The sequence below is a fragment of the Panthera pardus genome, unplaced genomic scaffold (assembly GCF_024362965.1).
Source record: "Panthera pardus isolate Hobbes unplaced genomic scaffold, ASM2436296v1 HiC_scaffold_3, whole genome shotgun sequence".
In the NCBI taxonomy this organism is placed as follows: Eukaryota; Metazoa; Chordata; class Mammalia; order Carnivora; family Felidae; genus Panthera; species Panthera pardus.
Window position 1 is genome coordinate 9629363 of NW_026526876.1, and position 15576 is coordinate 9644938.

At 54.2% G+C, this 15576-nt stretch overlaps 2 protein-coding genes across 12 annotated transcripts in view; one reads left to right on the forward strand and one right to left on the reverse strand.

Moving 5' to 3' along the window:
- The window catches only part of MYH10 (myosin heavy chain 10), a 129895-nt gene extending 118511 nt beyond the window's left edge, over positions 1 to 11384 (forward strand). For all 7 annotated transcript variants that reach the window (XM_053892662.1, XM_053892663.1, XM_053892665.1 and 4 more), the window contains 7 exons: positions 2887 to 3015; positions 5592 to 5680; positions 6392 to 6515; positions 6599 to 6807; positions 7714 to 7822; positions 8757 to 8929; positions 9724 to 11384. In XM_053892662.1, coding sequence (XP_053748637.1) covers positions 2887 to 3015; positions 5592 to 5680; positions 6392 to 6515; positions 6599 to 6807; positions 7714 to 7822; positions 8757 to 8929; positions 9724 to 9868 — 978 coding nt within the window. In that variant the 3' untranslated portion in view covers positions 9869 to 11384. The remainder of the gene's footprint in view (positions 1 to 2886; positions 3016 to 5591; positions 5681 to 6391; positions 6516 to 6598; positions 6808 to 7713; positions 7823 to 8756; positions 8930 to 9723) is intronic.
- The window catches only part of NDEL1 (nudE neurodevelopment protein 1 like 1), a 98053-nt gene that overhangs the window by 25203 nt on the left and 57274 nt on the right, over positions 1 to 15576 (reverse strand). The gene's annotated exons all lie outside the window — the stretch shown is intronic.

The window sequence follows — 15576 nt, forward strand, 5'->3', positions numbered from 1 at the left end:
CTGCTTATTTTCAGTATATTTCAGTACATTCACAGGGTTCTGCGAACATTACCACTATGCAATTCTGGCCATTCAGATCCCTTGAAAAGAAACCCCGCACCCGGCAGCGGTCCCTGCACACCATCTGCCACGTGTGGCGCTGATCGACCATTCGTCTGCTTTCTGTGTGTCGAGATTTGCGTACGCTGGACATTTCCTATAAACGGAATCGTAAAATAGGTGGCTTCTGTGCCTGGCTTCTTTCCCTTAGCGTGTTCTCAGGGTTCATCCGTGGCGTGGCATCCATCAGGACTTCATTCCTTTTTGTTACCGTATGACGTTCCGTTGTATGCATTGCCCACAGGGCATTAGTCCAACAGTTGATGAATATTTGGGTGGACTTTCCGGCCGCTCTGAATACTGCTGCTATGAACATCCGTGAACGTTTGTGTAGACGTGTGCTTTCAAGTTCTCTTCGGTAGATACGTACCTAGGAGTGGAATTGTTAGGTTATGTGGGAATTCTGTTTAACTGCCTGCCCCGCCTCTCCACAGTGATGGTCCCATTTTACATTTCCTACCAGCTGTGTGTGGGGATTCGAGCTTTACTGCGTCCTCACCAATATCTGCTATTCGTTTTTTATAGTCATCCCAGTGGGTATGAAGTGGTATTTCATTGTGGTTTTTGATGTGCATTTCCCTAATGACTAACGAACATCTTTTCACTTGCTTATCGGCCATTATCTTATTTGCGAAAAATCTCTCTTAATCCTCTGCTCATCTTCCTAATTGAGTTGTCTTTAATAACTGAGTTTTGTAACATTTCTGTATATATTCTAGATGCTTCTTGTGAGATCTATGATTTCCGTATGTTTTCTTCCATTCCCTAGACTGTTCACTCAGTGGTGCTGTGTACAGTACAAATTGTTTCTTGTGCCTTTGTTATCCCATCTGTGAAACTACTGCATATGCCCAGATCATAAAGACTTATTCCTGTGTTTTCTCCTAAGAGTTTTACACTTTCAGATTTTTTTTAACCCGTTGAATTAGTTTGTTTTTTTGTTTTTTTTTTTTTTAAGTTTTTTTCACATGAGCAGAGAAGAGGGAGAGGGAGGGAGAGAATCCCAAGCAGGTTCCATACTCGGGTGGGGGCTCAAACCCACAAACCATGAGATCATGATCTGAGCCAAGGTCAAGAGTCGGATGCTTAACTGACTGAGCCACCCAGGCGCCCCAGAAGACTCTTCCTTCCCCCATTGAATTATCTTGGCTCTTGACACTCCTGTCAAAAATCTGGCCATTGATTTACATGTTTATTTCCGGACTCAGCTCTCTTCCGTTCATCTATATATCTTTTCTTATGCCAGTGTGACAGAGTCTTGATTGCCGCGGCTTCGTAAGTTTTCCAGTTGGGAAGCGTAACATCTCTCGCTTTGCTGTTCTTTGTTTAGCTTTTCTGGTTTCTTACAATTCCCTACAGATTTTATGATCAACTTACCAATTTCTGCAAGCGGCAGGTGGGCCAGCTTGAGTTTCGATAATTTGTTGACTGGGTAGATTGATCTGGAGAGGACTTACCATCCTAATGATACTGTCTTCCAGTGTTTGTTCCAGTGTATGAACATGATTATCTTTCCATTTACTTAGCATTTCTTTTTTCAGTGATGATCTTATTTTATAGTTTTGGTGTACGAGTCATATATTTTAGCTAAATTGATACCTAAGTACTTTTGAGAAAGAGCGCGCGCACACAATTGAGCAAGGGGCAGAGAGAGAGGGAGGGAAGCAGGACTCACCCAGGGCTCAAGCTCACCAGATGCGGAACTTGAACTCACAGACCGTGATCTCGTGACCTGAGCCAAACAAAGTCAGATGCTTAACCAACTGAGCTACCCAGGCACCCATATTTTTTTCGTTTTTGAGGCTTATACGTGTGATTGCTTTCCTGATTTTTGGAATGTTTATAGTATATGGAAATACAGTTGATTTTTGTATATTGATCTTGTAACCTTGCTGAACTGGCTTCTTCTAATGGTTTTTTGGTGGATTCCTTAAGATGTTCAGTATGCAAGATCACATCAGCAAATCAAGCTAGGTTTTTTGCTTCCTTTCTAATCTGGATATCTTTTCTGGTTTTTGTCGTGGCCTAACTGCTTTGACTAGAACTGTTACAGCGTTAAACAGAAGTGGCAAAGTCAGACATCCCTGCTTCAATGCTAATCGTAGGGGAAAGGCACTCAGTCTTTTCACCATTCAGTATGTTAGCTGTTAGTTGTTCACTGCTACCCTTTATCAGAGTTGAGGGACGTCTCCTTCTATTCATTTTACTGAGTTGTTTTTATAATGAAAGGGTGTTAGATTTTGTCACAGGCTTCTTCTGCATTTATTGAGATGATCCTACGGCTGTATTACTTGATTTGGGGTGTCAAATTAATCCTCAGATAAATCCCACTTGGATGCTGGGATATAATGGTGTATAATTCTTTTGGATTATACAAACTGATGGATTCGGTCCGCCGCTATTTTGTTGATTTTTCCGTCTATTTTCATAAGGGATATTGTTCTAAATGTTTTCTTGCGATACCTTTGTCACTGGCATGTACTTTATTTTTTGAGCTTGCACGTGCACACACCAGCGGGGGAGGGGCAAAGGGAGAAAGAAAAGAACCTCAAGCAGGCTCCATGCTGCTTGAGGAACCCAGCTTGGGGCTCGATCCCCCAAGGATCCCCGTAGGATCATGACCTGAGCTGAAATCAAGAGTCGGACGCTTAGCCGAATGAGCCCCCCCAGGCGCCCCGCCATATACTTTCATATTTACAGTGACTGTTGGACTTTTATAATCCAGAAACAATATGTTTAAAAACAGAGCAGAAAGTCCTCTAACACCTTCTTCCTACTTAATCTTAGGCTCAGATGAAGGATTACCAACGTGAATTAGAAGAAGCTCGTGCATCCCGGGACGAGATTTTTGCTCAATCCAAAGAGAGTGAAAAGAAACTCAAGAGTCTAGAAGCCGAAATCCTTCAATTGCAAGAGGTTTGTTTACTTACTTCCTCATCCATTTGTTCAAAAAATGTTTACCCTGTATATTCCTCTACCTGGCTCACGGCCAAGGGACTGGTTAGTCACCTTTCGAGCGACTTACCAGGCCGTGCTCCATGTGTTATAAAAGGCAGTGGTGTCGATTTAGTGTTGGGAAGCATCGGGATGGTTGAACTCTAAGTGTTCTAAGACCGCCCTGGTTTACACAGAAGCACTATTCCTGTGATACTTAAAAGGGAAGCTGCAGGTTTCATTGACTCCCCGAGCGATTCATCTTCTGATCACTTCTTTCATTTATCTGTTTTGGAAGTTCTCCTGAAGAGGGACTGACGGGGGCTTACGTGTGCTATGGGGTCACGTCCGCGGTAGACACACCTGACTGTGCAGGTTTATTTTAACAGCTTTATGGAGATGTGAGTGACGTACAAAGAACTGCACACACGCGATGTGTGTGTCCACACATCGCTGTGTGAACGGTGAGCACAAGTATTCCAACCTAGGAAAGGGAAGAGCAACTTGAGTTGAAATGTTCTTATCCGTTAATACGAAAACACGCCCACACAAACACCTAGCAATGATGGATCCGTTGTCACCAAAGACCCTGAATGTAGAGCAGAGTTTGCAAGAAAGAAGGGTGTCGGGGATGGAGGAGGGACTAAAAACCAAGTGAGTCGACACTGAGCGGACCCCAAGGTCCCTGGGAGAGGCAGCTTTTGGTTTGGATCCCTCTTTGTTTTGTTTCCTTGATTTTTGCTCTGATCCTTACTTCCTTTGGGTTTTTCTTTTTCTGCTTTCTTGAATCGCACACGTTAATTTTCCATTTTTTCTCTTGTCCGGTTCTGCTCCTAGAACACTGCACATTCCCCTCCAAGTCCTGTCTTCACTGTGTCCTAAAAAATCTATGCTCTCGTCACCATTTAATTCCAGTTTTTTGTCATTTCAGTAATGGTTTCCTTTTTTCCATGAACAACTTAAAAGTGTGGTTTAAATTTCCGAATGTGTGGATTTTTGTTCTTGTTGATTTCTGTTTTCTTGCACTGTGGCTAGAGAATAGAGACCAGAGCAGCTGTAGGGTCTAGAACGTGACCAGTCTTTAAAAATGCTCCACGTCTGCTTAAAAGAACACCTGCTCCTCCGTGAAGCAAATGTTCAAGATCTGTGTGGTTCGTCGTGGAGCTGACGGGGACACGCTCAGGGGAGGGGGCTCTGGGAGCCTGCCTCCCGGAGGCCCCCAGGGCACGAGCTGCGTACCCAAGCACACTCCCAGCCTTTTCAGAAAGTGTTTGTTTCAGACTTTGGATAAGGGAGAAGAGACCCCCTGGAAAGCTAGCCCTGCCCTTCTGTTTCTTTTTCCTTCCCTCAGGCTCCTCCCCTTTCTCCCACGGGTTCCCCGGTGGGTGTCCACGGCACGCCCGGCCAGTGGGCAAGGGACGGAGCACCAGAGGCCAGGTGGTAGAGCTGATGCCCAGTGTTTGTTGATCAGAGGCCCTGGGGTCGGGCCCAGAGCATCGTGGCTGCTGCCTCCCAGCTGGGCTCGCTCCACCCCACGGGTCAGGACGGCATGTGCCGGAACCCGGGCCTCTGGCCTACGTCCCGTGCGCTAACGTAAGAGGTGAACGCGCGTGCCAAGCACACGGGCGAACTCTTTATGCGGCCCTGCCCCACAGGCATCTTTAAAGCTGTGCTTTTGCCAAATCCGGCATTTTCAGGAAGCGCCAGCCGGTGGCAAGAGGCCCAGACGGGGAGAGTCAGAACCCCGAGTTTCTGCCACCCACCAGTCTTGGCACTTGGCGGATCGCGTCATCCGTTAGGCCTCCGTTTCCTCACCCGTGCAGTAAGGGAAACGGTGCAGCTCTCAAATCCCGAGAACAGGATTTCAGTCTTGACCCACGTGGGCTAAGAAACGCACCCTGGCTGCCTCCGGTGGCGAACCCTCTTCCGAAGAAATTTGTGGAAAAGCCCCACCAGGCAGTTCTTCCTCCAGAGGACAGGCCCGGCCCGCGGTTCACAGAGAGCCCCGCACCGCCTCAGAGCCTGCCTCCCACCTCCTTCGGGAGCCAGGCCCTGCTTACTGCACAAGCCTGAGGGCTCACCCTCGCCCACACTCCCCACGGGAGCTGTGGTCCTCACTTCCCTGCACAACTACCGTGTTTCCTGGGACCTTGATGTTCACTGGTCAGTCCCGTGGACCTGACCTCCAAACTGCACTACTGTGTATGTGACAGGTCCTTCAAGACCGTTGAGCCGGTACAGGTGTGAGCTTGCAGGAGGTCTCTGCCGAGTTTAGGATTAAGAAACACCCGCTTTCTAGGGAGGGTGGGAACAGAGCTGCCTCTTCCGTTGGAAACGGCAGCAGAGCCCTCCCGTGGACCAGGAGTCCCTCTGGGGACAGTTGTGCGGAAGGACGTGGACAGTAGCACGTCACCCGGCTTGTCTTCAGCCAGGCTGTGGCTTAATCTCTCAGGCCCGGCAGCAGCAAGGGGGCCGGAGCCAGGGTGGCCGCGGCCGGCAGGCTTCACATCCGAGGAACCCGTTACCCGGGGCTTAAATCCCGCTCCGACCTTCCTTAGGAACTCGCCTCCTCTGAGCGAGCCCGCCGCCACGCTGAGCAGGAGAGGGACGAGCTGGCCGACGAGATCGCCAACAGCGCCTCTGGCAAGTGAGTGTCCTGGCAGCGGACGGGAAGAATGGGCTAGAAACCGGCGACGGTGTGACCCTCCCCGCTCAGGCGCCTGCAGCCCATCCCCCGGGGGCACACCTGTCACACCGGGAAGGCCGGGTCGTCTGGCATCTAGAAGTCCGTAGTTGCCGAGCGTCCAGACTGCCTTGGCGCCGGTCGGCCGCACGACCCAGGCAGGCCCCACCCCCTCACCAGCCATTCCCACCGCAGGAGTGGAGGAGGCACGGTCGGAGCTATAGCCCGACTGGCGCAGGCCGTGCGGCCCGGCCGCGCAGGTCTTCACGCCCAGACTCGCGAGGTTTGGCAAGCAGATGCCTTAAGACTTTGAACGCGATTCTCGCGAAGTCCTAGTTTTTTCCAGTGAAGACTCTTTCTCCGTTTAATTACTGCCCTGAGGATTCATCACGGTCCTCTTCTAGCACAGTCCAGGGTAGAGGGTGCCAGGATCACGCTGGAGGTGGACCCGGGCCGTGGAGGACAGAGGGAGGTGCGGCAGGGAGAAGGGACGGGGCCCGGGCTGGGGTGGCGGGTTCGGAGGCGTCCTCGCCGGGGCTTGTGGACAGACTGGGGGGCGGGGAGGGGTGCGGGGGAGAGACGAAAGCCCAGAAAGCTCCAGCGGCTGGGAGGTGAGCTCCCCGGGGTCGTGCCGCGGCCCCCGCTCTGACCGCTGTCCCCTCCCCGCCCGGCCAGGTCTGCGCTGCTGGATGAGAAGCGGCGTCTGGAGGCGCGCATCGCGCAGCTGGAGGAGGAGCTGGAGGAGGAGCAGAGCAACACGGAGCTGCTCAACGACCGCTTCCGCAAGACCACGCTGCAGGTGGCCCGCGCCGCGGCCCGGCGCCCGGGAAGGGCTGCGCCGCCCCCGTGGCGCAAGCGACTGAACCCGGCTCTCCTCTCCAGGTGGACACGCTGAACGCAGAGCTGGCGGCCGAGCGCAGCGCCGCCCAGAAGAGTGACAACGCGCGCCAGCAGCTGGAGCGGCAGAACAAGGAGCTCAAGGCCAAGCTGCAGGAACTGGAGGGCACCGTCAAGTCCAAGTTCAAGGCCACCATCTCGGCCCTGGAAGCCAAGATCGGGCAGCTGGAGGAGCAGCTGGAGCAGGAAGCCAAGTAAGAGGGTGCGGCCGCCCTCACCCCCAGACCTCCCTGCGTCTCCACTGCGGGCCGGGTCCGGGCCGAGCCCGGGAGTCGCAGCCCAGACCGCCACGCGCCCCTGGCCCTCTGGTGGCACGGGGACACCTGTCACCCGAGTGGGAGACAGAAGGTGGTGTCAGGCCGTGCCGGGGACTTCCTGGTGCCAGACGGACCCCGGGCTTCCCGCTGTCCAGACTCCACTGCATCTGGATAAAAGGGCTTGTTGGCGGCCGCCGTGATTAACGTGACTCGCCTTTTCCAGCTAACTCCCTGGCTGTCCATTTTTGCATCACGTCTGCGAAGGAACAAAAGAACATTCCCTGTTCTCGGTGCAGTTCTCCATGTGGCCTATCAGGGCCTGTGTGGGCCCGTCTAGAAGCCTGCTGATTAGCTTGGCTCCAACAAGAGTCACTGTTAGAGCCGCACTAGCCCCTAGCGTCTTGGTAGGCAGTCCGTCAATTTTAAATTGAAACGGTCAGTTAATAGAGTGGGTCTTGGTTTGCTTGGTTTTTAGGCTAAAAAGTTAGGTAATTAGAGTAACCAAAGTTTTGTCCTCAAAAAGTCTGAATTCAGTTTATGGGACAGGTAGCTTTGCCCTTGAGAAGATCACTGAATAAAGCGACCGACAGCTGTGTGTCAAGCCCCGACACATGCACGTTTTCCGCCCGGCGCCGTTAGGATACGTGAGAGGGAACCCGTACGTTAAGCAGAGGGGAAACCAAGGTTTCCGGGCCACAGTAATTACACCATCATTCTGGTCAGAGGTCCTGGAAAAAGTCTAGCTTGTGTCCTCTCCCGGACAAAAAGGACCTTAAAAACACCGTCCTCGTTCAGCTATCGTTTCTAGAGCTGCAAACACTAACGCGTTGGTCACTTGAACAGGGAACGGGCAGCCGCCAACAAGCTAGTCCGCCGCACGGAGAAGAAGCTGAAGGAGATCTTCATGCAGGTGGAAGACGAGCGTCGCCATGCGGATCAGTACAAAGAACAGGTAAGGGAAGAAGGCGGGCCCGGCGTTCCCGACTGACTGGCGAGGATAAGAAAGTGTCACAAACGTGGCCGTCCTCCCCCTGAAGGCCCAGAGCAGCTCCTGGGCACTGGCTGGACTCAGGGTGGACACGGACAAAAGAAACGTGCCGTGTGCGGGACCTGCGGGGTCTTCTCGCCTGCACCCAGGCACCTGTCTCCGCATCGAGGGGAAGCGCTAACGGGACCGGTTGCCGCGGCCACGTCCGCTCGGTCTGCTGCCTGGGGAGCCCTGCTCTCCCTCTGGCTCTCCTCTGCCGTGATGAGACTCGTCACCGCAGACACGGGGAGGGAAGGCGGGCTCCGCTCGGGCTCTCCCTCCATCCCCCACCTTCAGGACCTAGCGACACCCAGGGCAGTTCCGGGAGGGTGAGACCCGCGAGGCACTGGCGCGTGTCTGCGTCACAGAGTTCCGGTGTCCGCTCTCCGGACGGCTCTGCACTTGAATCCAAACGTACCCTCCAAGACACCCGCATTGAACGGACTGTAGAAACTGCCACCTGCTAGGGCTGGAGACCGTCCACATCGTTGGCTGTCGTACTCTGCAGGAAGAGGGATCCCTCCTCATGATCCCACGGGGCACTCCCGTGAAGACCCTAAACTGTGTCGTTTCTGCGGAAAACTCAAGGGGGGGGGGGGTAGGATCTTACATGTTTTAAGTCTCCTTTAGTTTATGGTTTGCTTGGTAGACATTGGCCTTGCTGAGAGTGGCAGGCTGACCGAGAGGCTCAGCCCATCCCCCGTGTGTGTGTGTGTGTGTGTGTGTGTGTGTACACGGACGTACATGTGCGCGCTCACGTGGCTCTCGGGGTGGGGAGCTGTGCTAAATGCTCGGGATGTGGCCGTGCTGACTCTGATCTCCCCGCTGCGGTCCGACTTGGTCCCGCGACCTCCCCAAGATGGAGAAGGCCAACGCCAGGATGAAGCAGCTGAAACGGCAGCTGGAGGAAGCGGAAGAGGAAGCCACGCGTGCCAACGCGTCTCGGCGTAAACTCCAGCGGGAACTGGATGATGCCACGGAGGCCAACGAGGGCCTGAGCCGCGAGGTCAGCACTCTGAAGAACCGGCTGAGGTGAGCGACCCCGGGGGCTTCCGGGACAGGCGCCGGGTGCCGGGAGTCCGCGGCGGGAGCGTGGCCAGCAGCCGCGTCTGTGGGCCTAGCGCCCGGGCCGGAGGCCCCCTCAGGTTCGCGTGCGGTTACTCGTTCTCGCCCCCGAATCACTTTGCGTTCACCCCCTCGGGATTCCCGACCTTCAGCGGTCCCGCGCCCCTGACTAGCGGACGACACGAATCCCCGGCACGAAGCCGGAGGGCCAGGCCAGGTGTCCGTCCTTGTCCGGCCGTCCGCAGCAAGGGGGCCCCGGTGCCGTCGCCCTCCTCCCCACACGGACCCTGACCTGCGCCAGAGCCTAACGCTCCCCCTCAGAACGTGCCAGCACGGGCGTCAGCGAACAGGCCGTGCGCTGCTTTGTGCACAGCAAGCTAAGGACGTTTTTACATACGAAGGGTTCTAAAAAAAGCCAAAACGAGAACGTGCCCCGGAGACCTTCCTGGCCCCCAAAGCCTCAATGAAACACGGCCTGTCCGGCCGCTGTAGAAATGCTGCTGCTTGGTCGGCAGGTAGGACCCTGCCTCTGTCCGTCTTCCTTCCCGTCTCGGTCACAACAGCTGGCTCGGGCGTCGCAGACCGGGGCCCTCCTGCTGGGTGCACCCCGTGCTGGCGGGGGTGCAGGAGAGGCGGCCGCAGAGCCTTTCCTGACCCCGCCCGCCCACCCCACGCGGCGTCCTGAGGAAGGACGCCCGGCTCGAGCCCGGAGATGGCGGAACCACCGCCCAGCCCCGTCGTCTGCTCTGTGTCCTCTCCAGGCGGGGCGGCCCCATCAGCTTCTCCTCCAGCCGGTCTGGCCGGCGTCAGCTGCACATCGAAGGGGCCTCGCTGGAGCTGTCGGACGACGACACGGAGAGTAAGACCAGTGACGTCAACGAGACGCAGCCGCCCCAGTCCGAGTAGAGCCCCGGGAAGCCAGCGGAGGCGGTACGGAGGGACAGTGGGGACTCGGCCGGCGCCAGCCTGCCTCGGGGCCTCCCACACGTTGAGGAAACTGGCGAGCTCTGGGATTCCTTCCCGAAAGATCAACTGTGTCTTAAGGCTTTCCGGCCTCCACATACTGTATCCTGCTTCAGATTTAAGTACAGTTGCTCCCCGTTTTATATATATACGTCCACAAAACCTACACCTATTAAACAGACTGTCTCATCCTTGCATCTATTTTCCATATATCCACCAAGAGACCATTTTATAATCCATGTTAAGAAGAGAAATCGTTTTCCAGACAAACTCCAGACCCTCGTTGCCAGTCGCTGGGTTATCGGCGGGGGGGCAGCCCTCCCCTTCTTCCCCACACCCCCCCCCCCACCCCCCCGTGGCCGCCCAGTCGCTCTGCATGCTCTCTGTCGACAGACAGGTAACTTAGTTCTGTGTTCACGTGGCCCCTGACTCCTCAGCCACATCCAGTCTCTTAGAACATTGTGGAACGTAAGCTGCACTCGTATCTCCTTGTATTTCCTCCGAATAACGATCGACACTATTTCAGTGAGCAAACTGTGAAGGGGGCTTCGGAAAGACCAGGAGGGTGGGTCGCGTTGGGGGGGAAAGCGGCATCCGTTCGGGGTCACCATGAGTTGGCGACGTCGCCACATCTCTCCCTGTGATCGGTCCCCGGCCAGGGCCGGTCCGTGCGGCCGCGGGGGGCGGTCCCACGCGGACCCTGAGCCCCGCAGGCCCTGCCCGTGCGCTCGCTAGTCCTGGTCCAGGCGCAGGCGCAGCCCCGGGCAGAGGGTGGCCCAAAGCCCCCCCCCTCCCCCCGCCCCAGCCAGGCTCGCATGCCGACCTTTGCAAATTCAGCCGCTGCTTTGAGCCCAAAATGGAAACAGTAGTTTTGTGTCCCAGACTCACTCCAAGTTTGTCGAGGAGGTTTTACCGAACCTCGGGAACCGATGCCATCTGCCTGAATGTTGACATGCCCGTGGACGCGAATCTTCCTTCATTTCTCCTCCTCCCTGCCCCCCGGACAGTGTTACAGTGAACATTTAGCATTCTGTTTTTGGTTGATAGTTAAGCAAACTGACATTACAGAAAGTGCCTTAGACACTACAGTACTAAGACAACGTTAAATACATTATTTGCCTCTGTAACAACTTACTGTATAAGTTCTGACTTTGCTTCATATCATGTACCTCTCTAGTCAAAGTGGTATTATAAACATTCAGTGACAACGAATCAGTGTTAATTATAAATCCTTGATCCTCTGCAACGTGCTTGAAAACACCAACCTTTTGGGTTAAAAGCTTTAACATCTGTTAGGAAGAATTTGTCATGTGGGTTTGGAACCTTTGGTTTCCCCCCCTTTACGAATTGTACTGGCTGTTGACCACCAGACACCCGACTGCAAAGAATCTTTTTTCTTGTATTCCCATATTTCTAGACAATGATTTTTGTAAGACAATAAATTTATTCATTATAGATATTTACGCCTGCTCTGTTTACTTGGAGGAAAAAGCACCCGTTGAGAATAAACAGACCTCAATAAACGACAATAATCGTGTCAACGTGGAATCTGTTTTCATCTTCTGTTCTCAACGTCCCACCCGGGCTCTGACTGGAGGCTGGGAACTCCAGACTCTAAACGCGGCCGGCCAGGCCGCCGTTTCCGAGGGCGCTGTGCTCCCAGAAGCTGAGGGGTGACGGACTAGCTCTCTGGGCAGGCTTGGCTAGGAGTCCTGCTCACACAGTGGCCCCGGCGAGTGGACACGTGGGGGGGGGGGGGGGGGGGGGAAGGGCCGCTGGGGCTGGAGACCCAACGGTTAGTGGAAAAGGGCGCACTTCAGGGCTGCGAGATGAAGCCCTCAGGAGGGTTTCGGGCACCAACCAGTGCTCGTTACCGGATTCCGCGTTTCTAGCGGTTTCAGACCATGGCTTCGGGCGGGACGTCCGCACATGCTTCGGGTAGAGGCGCCCGGGTGGCTCGGTGAAGTGTCCAACTTCGGCTCGGGTCCCGATCTCCCAGCTTGTGGGTTCAAGCCCCACTTCGGGCTCCGCGTTGACAGCTCGGAGCCCGCTTTAGATTCTGCACCTCCTGCTCGCTCTGCCCTCCCCAAATCCTGCTCACGCTCTCAAAAATAAAAAAACAAAAAAGTGGGGGGGGGGGGCGCCTGGGTAGCTCAAGTCGGTTAAGCGTCCAACTTCAGCTTAGGTCGTGATCTTGCAGTTTGCAGGTTTGAGCCCCGCGTGGGCTCTGTGCTGACAGCTCAGAGCCTGGAGCCTGATTCGGATTCTGTGCCTCCCCTCTCTCTGCCGCTCCCCTGCTCACGCGCTTTCTCTCTCTCTCTCAAAAATAAACGTTAAAAAAATTTTTCTTAAAATGCTTTGGGGAGGATTCAGGGGTGAGATCCAAGGGCAGCCTCCCTAGTGTGGGCCAATGAGGAAAGGCTGAAACACGAGGGAACACACAACCCCCTAGAGAATGTGAATTTTTTTTTTTTTTCTATTCCGTGACAGTCTCCGGTCAGGCCGGTTCTGGTTGGCCAGGCTGCCTGGCTGTGGTGGGGATGTAATAAAAAAAAAAAAGGCAAAAGCGCCCCCTCTGTCCTGTGTCACTACCACACAAGAGGAGGAGTGCAGTACCTGTTTCACGCGTGTCCTCACCCTCACGTTCAACATCCTACCCAGGCGTCTGTGGACTTGGAGCTTTTCGCAAAAAGCAGGAACCCCTGCCTGGCGGCCGGCTTAACTGGTGTTACGTCGACAGCGGTAACGGTGTCTCCCACACCGCTCGGCCGTCCCGCGCCAGCACAATCAGGAGACACGTCACCTGCGTGGGCCGGTCCCATTCCAGATTCCACAAAGACGTTCGCCAGAAGGAACCTCTCCTAACAAGCCACCGCTTTGTAGTCCGAGGAGAGGCAGCCCAAGGAAGAGGGTGTGCGGGAGCGGGGCTCCGAGCGGGTCAGAGACTCAAGCCAGCCAGCCGCCACCCAGCAGGGGCCTGGCACGTCGTGCGGAAGATTTCAGGCCGGACCGGGGAGAAGCCCTGTCCTTTGCCGAGATGAGGTTGAGACGCAGTCGGGCTCTGCTGGGGTTTTACCTCCGAGCTGTCATGCAGAACACTTCCTTTTTTAATGCAGATGGCCCAGAGATTATTTTAATTTGCTTTAGTGGGGATAACAGACCTGTCCCTAGCCTGGCTGGCTTGAGAGTATACTTTCTTTTTTTAATGTTTTTATTTTATTTTTGAGACCGAGAAAGACAGAGCATGAGCAGGGGAGGGGCAGAGAGAGAGAGAGGGAGACACAGAATCCGAAGCAGGTTCCATGCTCTGAGCTGTCAGCACGGAGGCGGACGCGGGGATCGAACTCACAGACCGTGAGCCCATGACCGGAGCTGAAATCGGACGCGTAACCGACTGAGCCGCCCAGGAGCCCCGAGAGTATACTCCCGAAACCCCGCCATCAGAGAGACCAGCCCTGTCACATTTCCGTACTGCCACCGATCTTCCCCATCCCTGGAAACCCCAACATCGGTGAAGTATGGGCCAGAGCACCAAACTTGCTCCCAGCCAGCCCTCCCTATGGCTCTGGGTCTGACCGACCTGTGGCCCCTTCCTCCTGAAGCCAGTGTGGTCGGGACACAGAGGTGGCTGTTGTCAAGGCTGGGGAAGAAAAGTGCCCACAGTTGTCACACTCCAGGAAACACCACACCCTGTCAGGTGGAACGTGACCACCTCAAAAAAAGAAGAAAAAAAAAGAAAGAACCCATAGTGGAACAGGCCGTGGCTGGAAAGTTTAGGAAGTGAGACGGTGGCTTCTCTCCCCTGGTTCCAGGACAGGGCGTGAAGCTGCAGCTGAGACCAGAGCCAAGTCCCAATCCGCAGAGGCTTCCAGTCACTCTGGGAGGGATACGTCTGCACCGACAGCTTTCCCGCATCCCAGGCGTTGGCTAAGACGCCGTGTCCTGTGCCAGCTGGGAGGACCAGCCGAGGACCCTGCACGCCCGGCTGCCATTGGGGAATCTAGCAAATCTCGTGAAGGGTCTCATGCAATTCTTGCCAGAAATCAAACGCGAAACTCTCTAACAAGGATGCAGAACCAGAAATTCGCATCTGAGTAAGTCAGCGAGGTCTGTTTATTTTTTGAGTAGCCTAATGGCTCCCTCCCTGCTGCCCGGATGTCATGAAACCTTATTTAATGATGTCACGTGACACAATCAAGACCGTGAAACACTGGCTCTGACAGAGCCCTCCCTCGAAGTGCTGTGCTGCACAGATTCTGAGATGCCCATGTTCTCACATATGGGCATCATCTCCCACGATCGCCATCAACAAGGGGCAACTGTGACCTTGTCATCGCCAGGCTCCTCCTGGTCAGGTCGGGAAAGCCTGACATCAGACCTTGCAGAGTAAGTATCAGCAACTTAGAAGAAACTTCTGGAGCCAAGAGCAAAATAAAGCTCTTCCGGTAGTGCTGAGCGTCACCAACGCCCACCATGGCCCAGAGGACGACGTTGTTTGGGGAAACACAACAGAACTCTGGGCGGTGACAGTTCAGAGCGCCGGAACCACAGTGCAAAATTTCAAAAACACCTCTTCTGTTTTACTTTTTATTTACGAACCGTGATAGGGAAACGTGCCTAACGTGGTCAGAAAGAGCTCTTTCAATAAATATAAAAAGTCTAAACGAGCATTTCCCTTGGCGCAGTTTTCTTAATGGGTCACAAAATAAAGGTGTATCTTACGGGTGCTGGGTTTGAGATTCTAGGAGATTCTGGGGAGCCTGAGGGGTATGTGTATTTTTAACTTGCCTAACAGGGATGGCCAGTCGGCCGGCAGAGGTCAGGGAGCCCCTGCTTTGTGCTCCCGGCCCGAATTCTCAGCACAGAGGTCTCCGGGCCAACTTGGCCCAGGAAAGAAAATCTGTTTGGTCGCTTCCATTTTGAAAAATGAATTTGGGCAACTTCACAGGAAACTGTAGAACAAACTATTTGCATCTTTTTCTTTTCTTTTTTTTTTTTTTTAAATAAAGCTGCAGACAACACGCTCATCCGTGTCCATTTCCCAGTGGCTACTCCCATCCCCGTGTGTTAGCACGTCCGCACGCCCACATCTCAACGGCTCCGTGGTATCCCGTTCGGCTACGGAGTCCTCCTGACCACTCCCCGGCCATCAGACATTCACGTTAATGCCGCTGAGACTGTTTTATTCGTCCTTACTGCTATGGGCGATTTTCCCAAAAGGAGAAAAAGAGTTTTCCTAGCAGATCCCACTGCTACACTGATCAAAAACTTAGAGAGTAACTTAGTGACACCAGTAACGCAAAAGTGTACCTATTCTCCTAAATCCTAGGTGACAATGGAACTTGATTTTTTTTCCTCCCTGGCTAAAGCAATCACTATCTTTGGAGACAAAAAAAAACCGTGTTTCTTGACTCCACCGACTACCTACAGGGAGCAACGGGGCTCTGAGCTCATTCAGACCTCCCTCTCCTGACCGTGAATCCAAGCGCGTGCCAGAGAACCTATGCCCAGGCCTGCCAGCCGAGCGCCCTCCTCCCTCGCCTCCCACCGACGGATCGTGACAGATCGTGACGGGGGTATCAGAAAACACCCCACAGACGGACAGATCTGGGTTCCGCGTGCCTCGTTTCCCTCGGGGAGGCTTCAGAGCG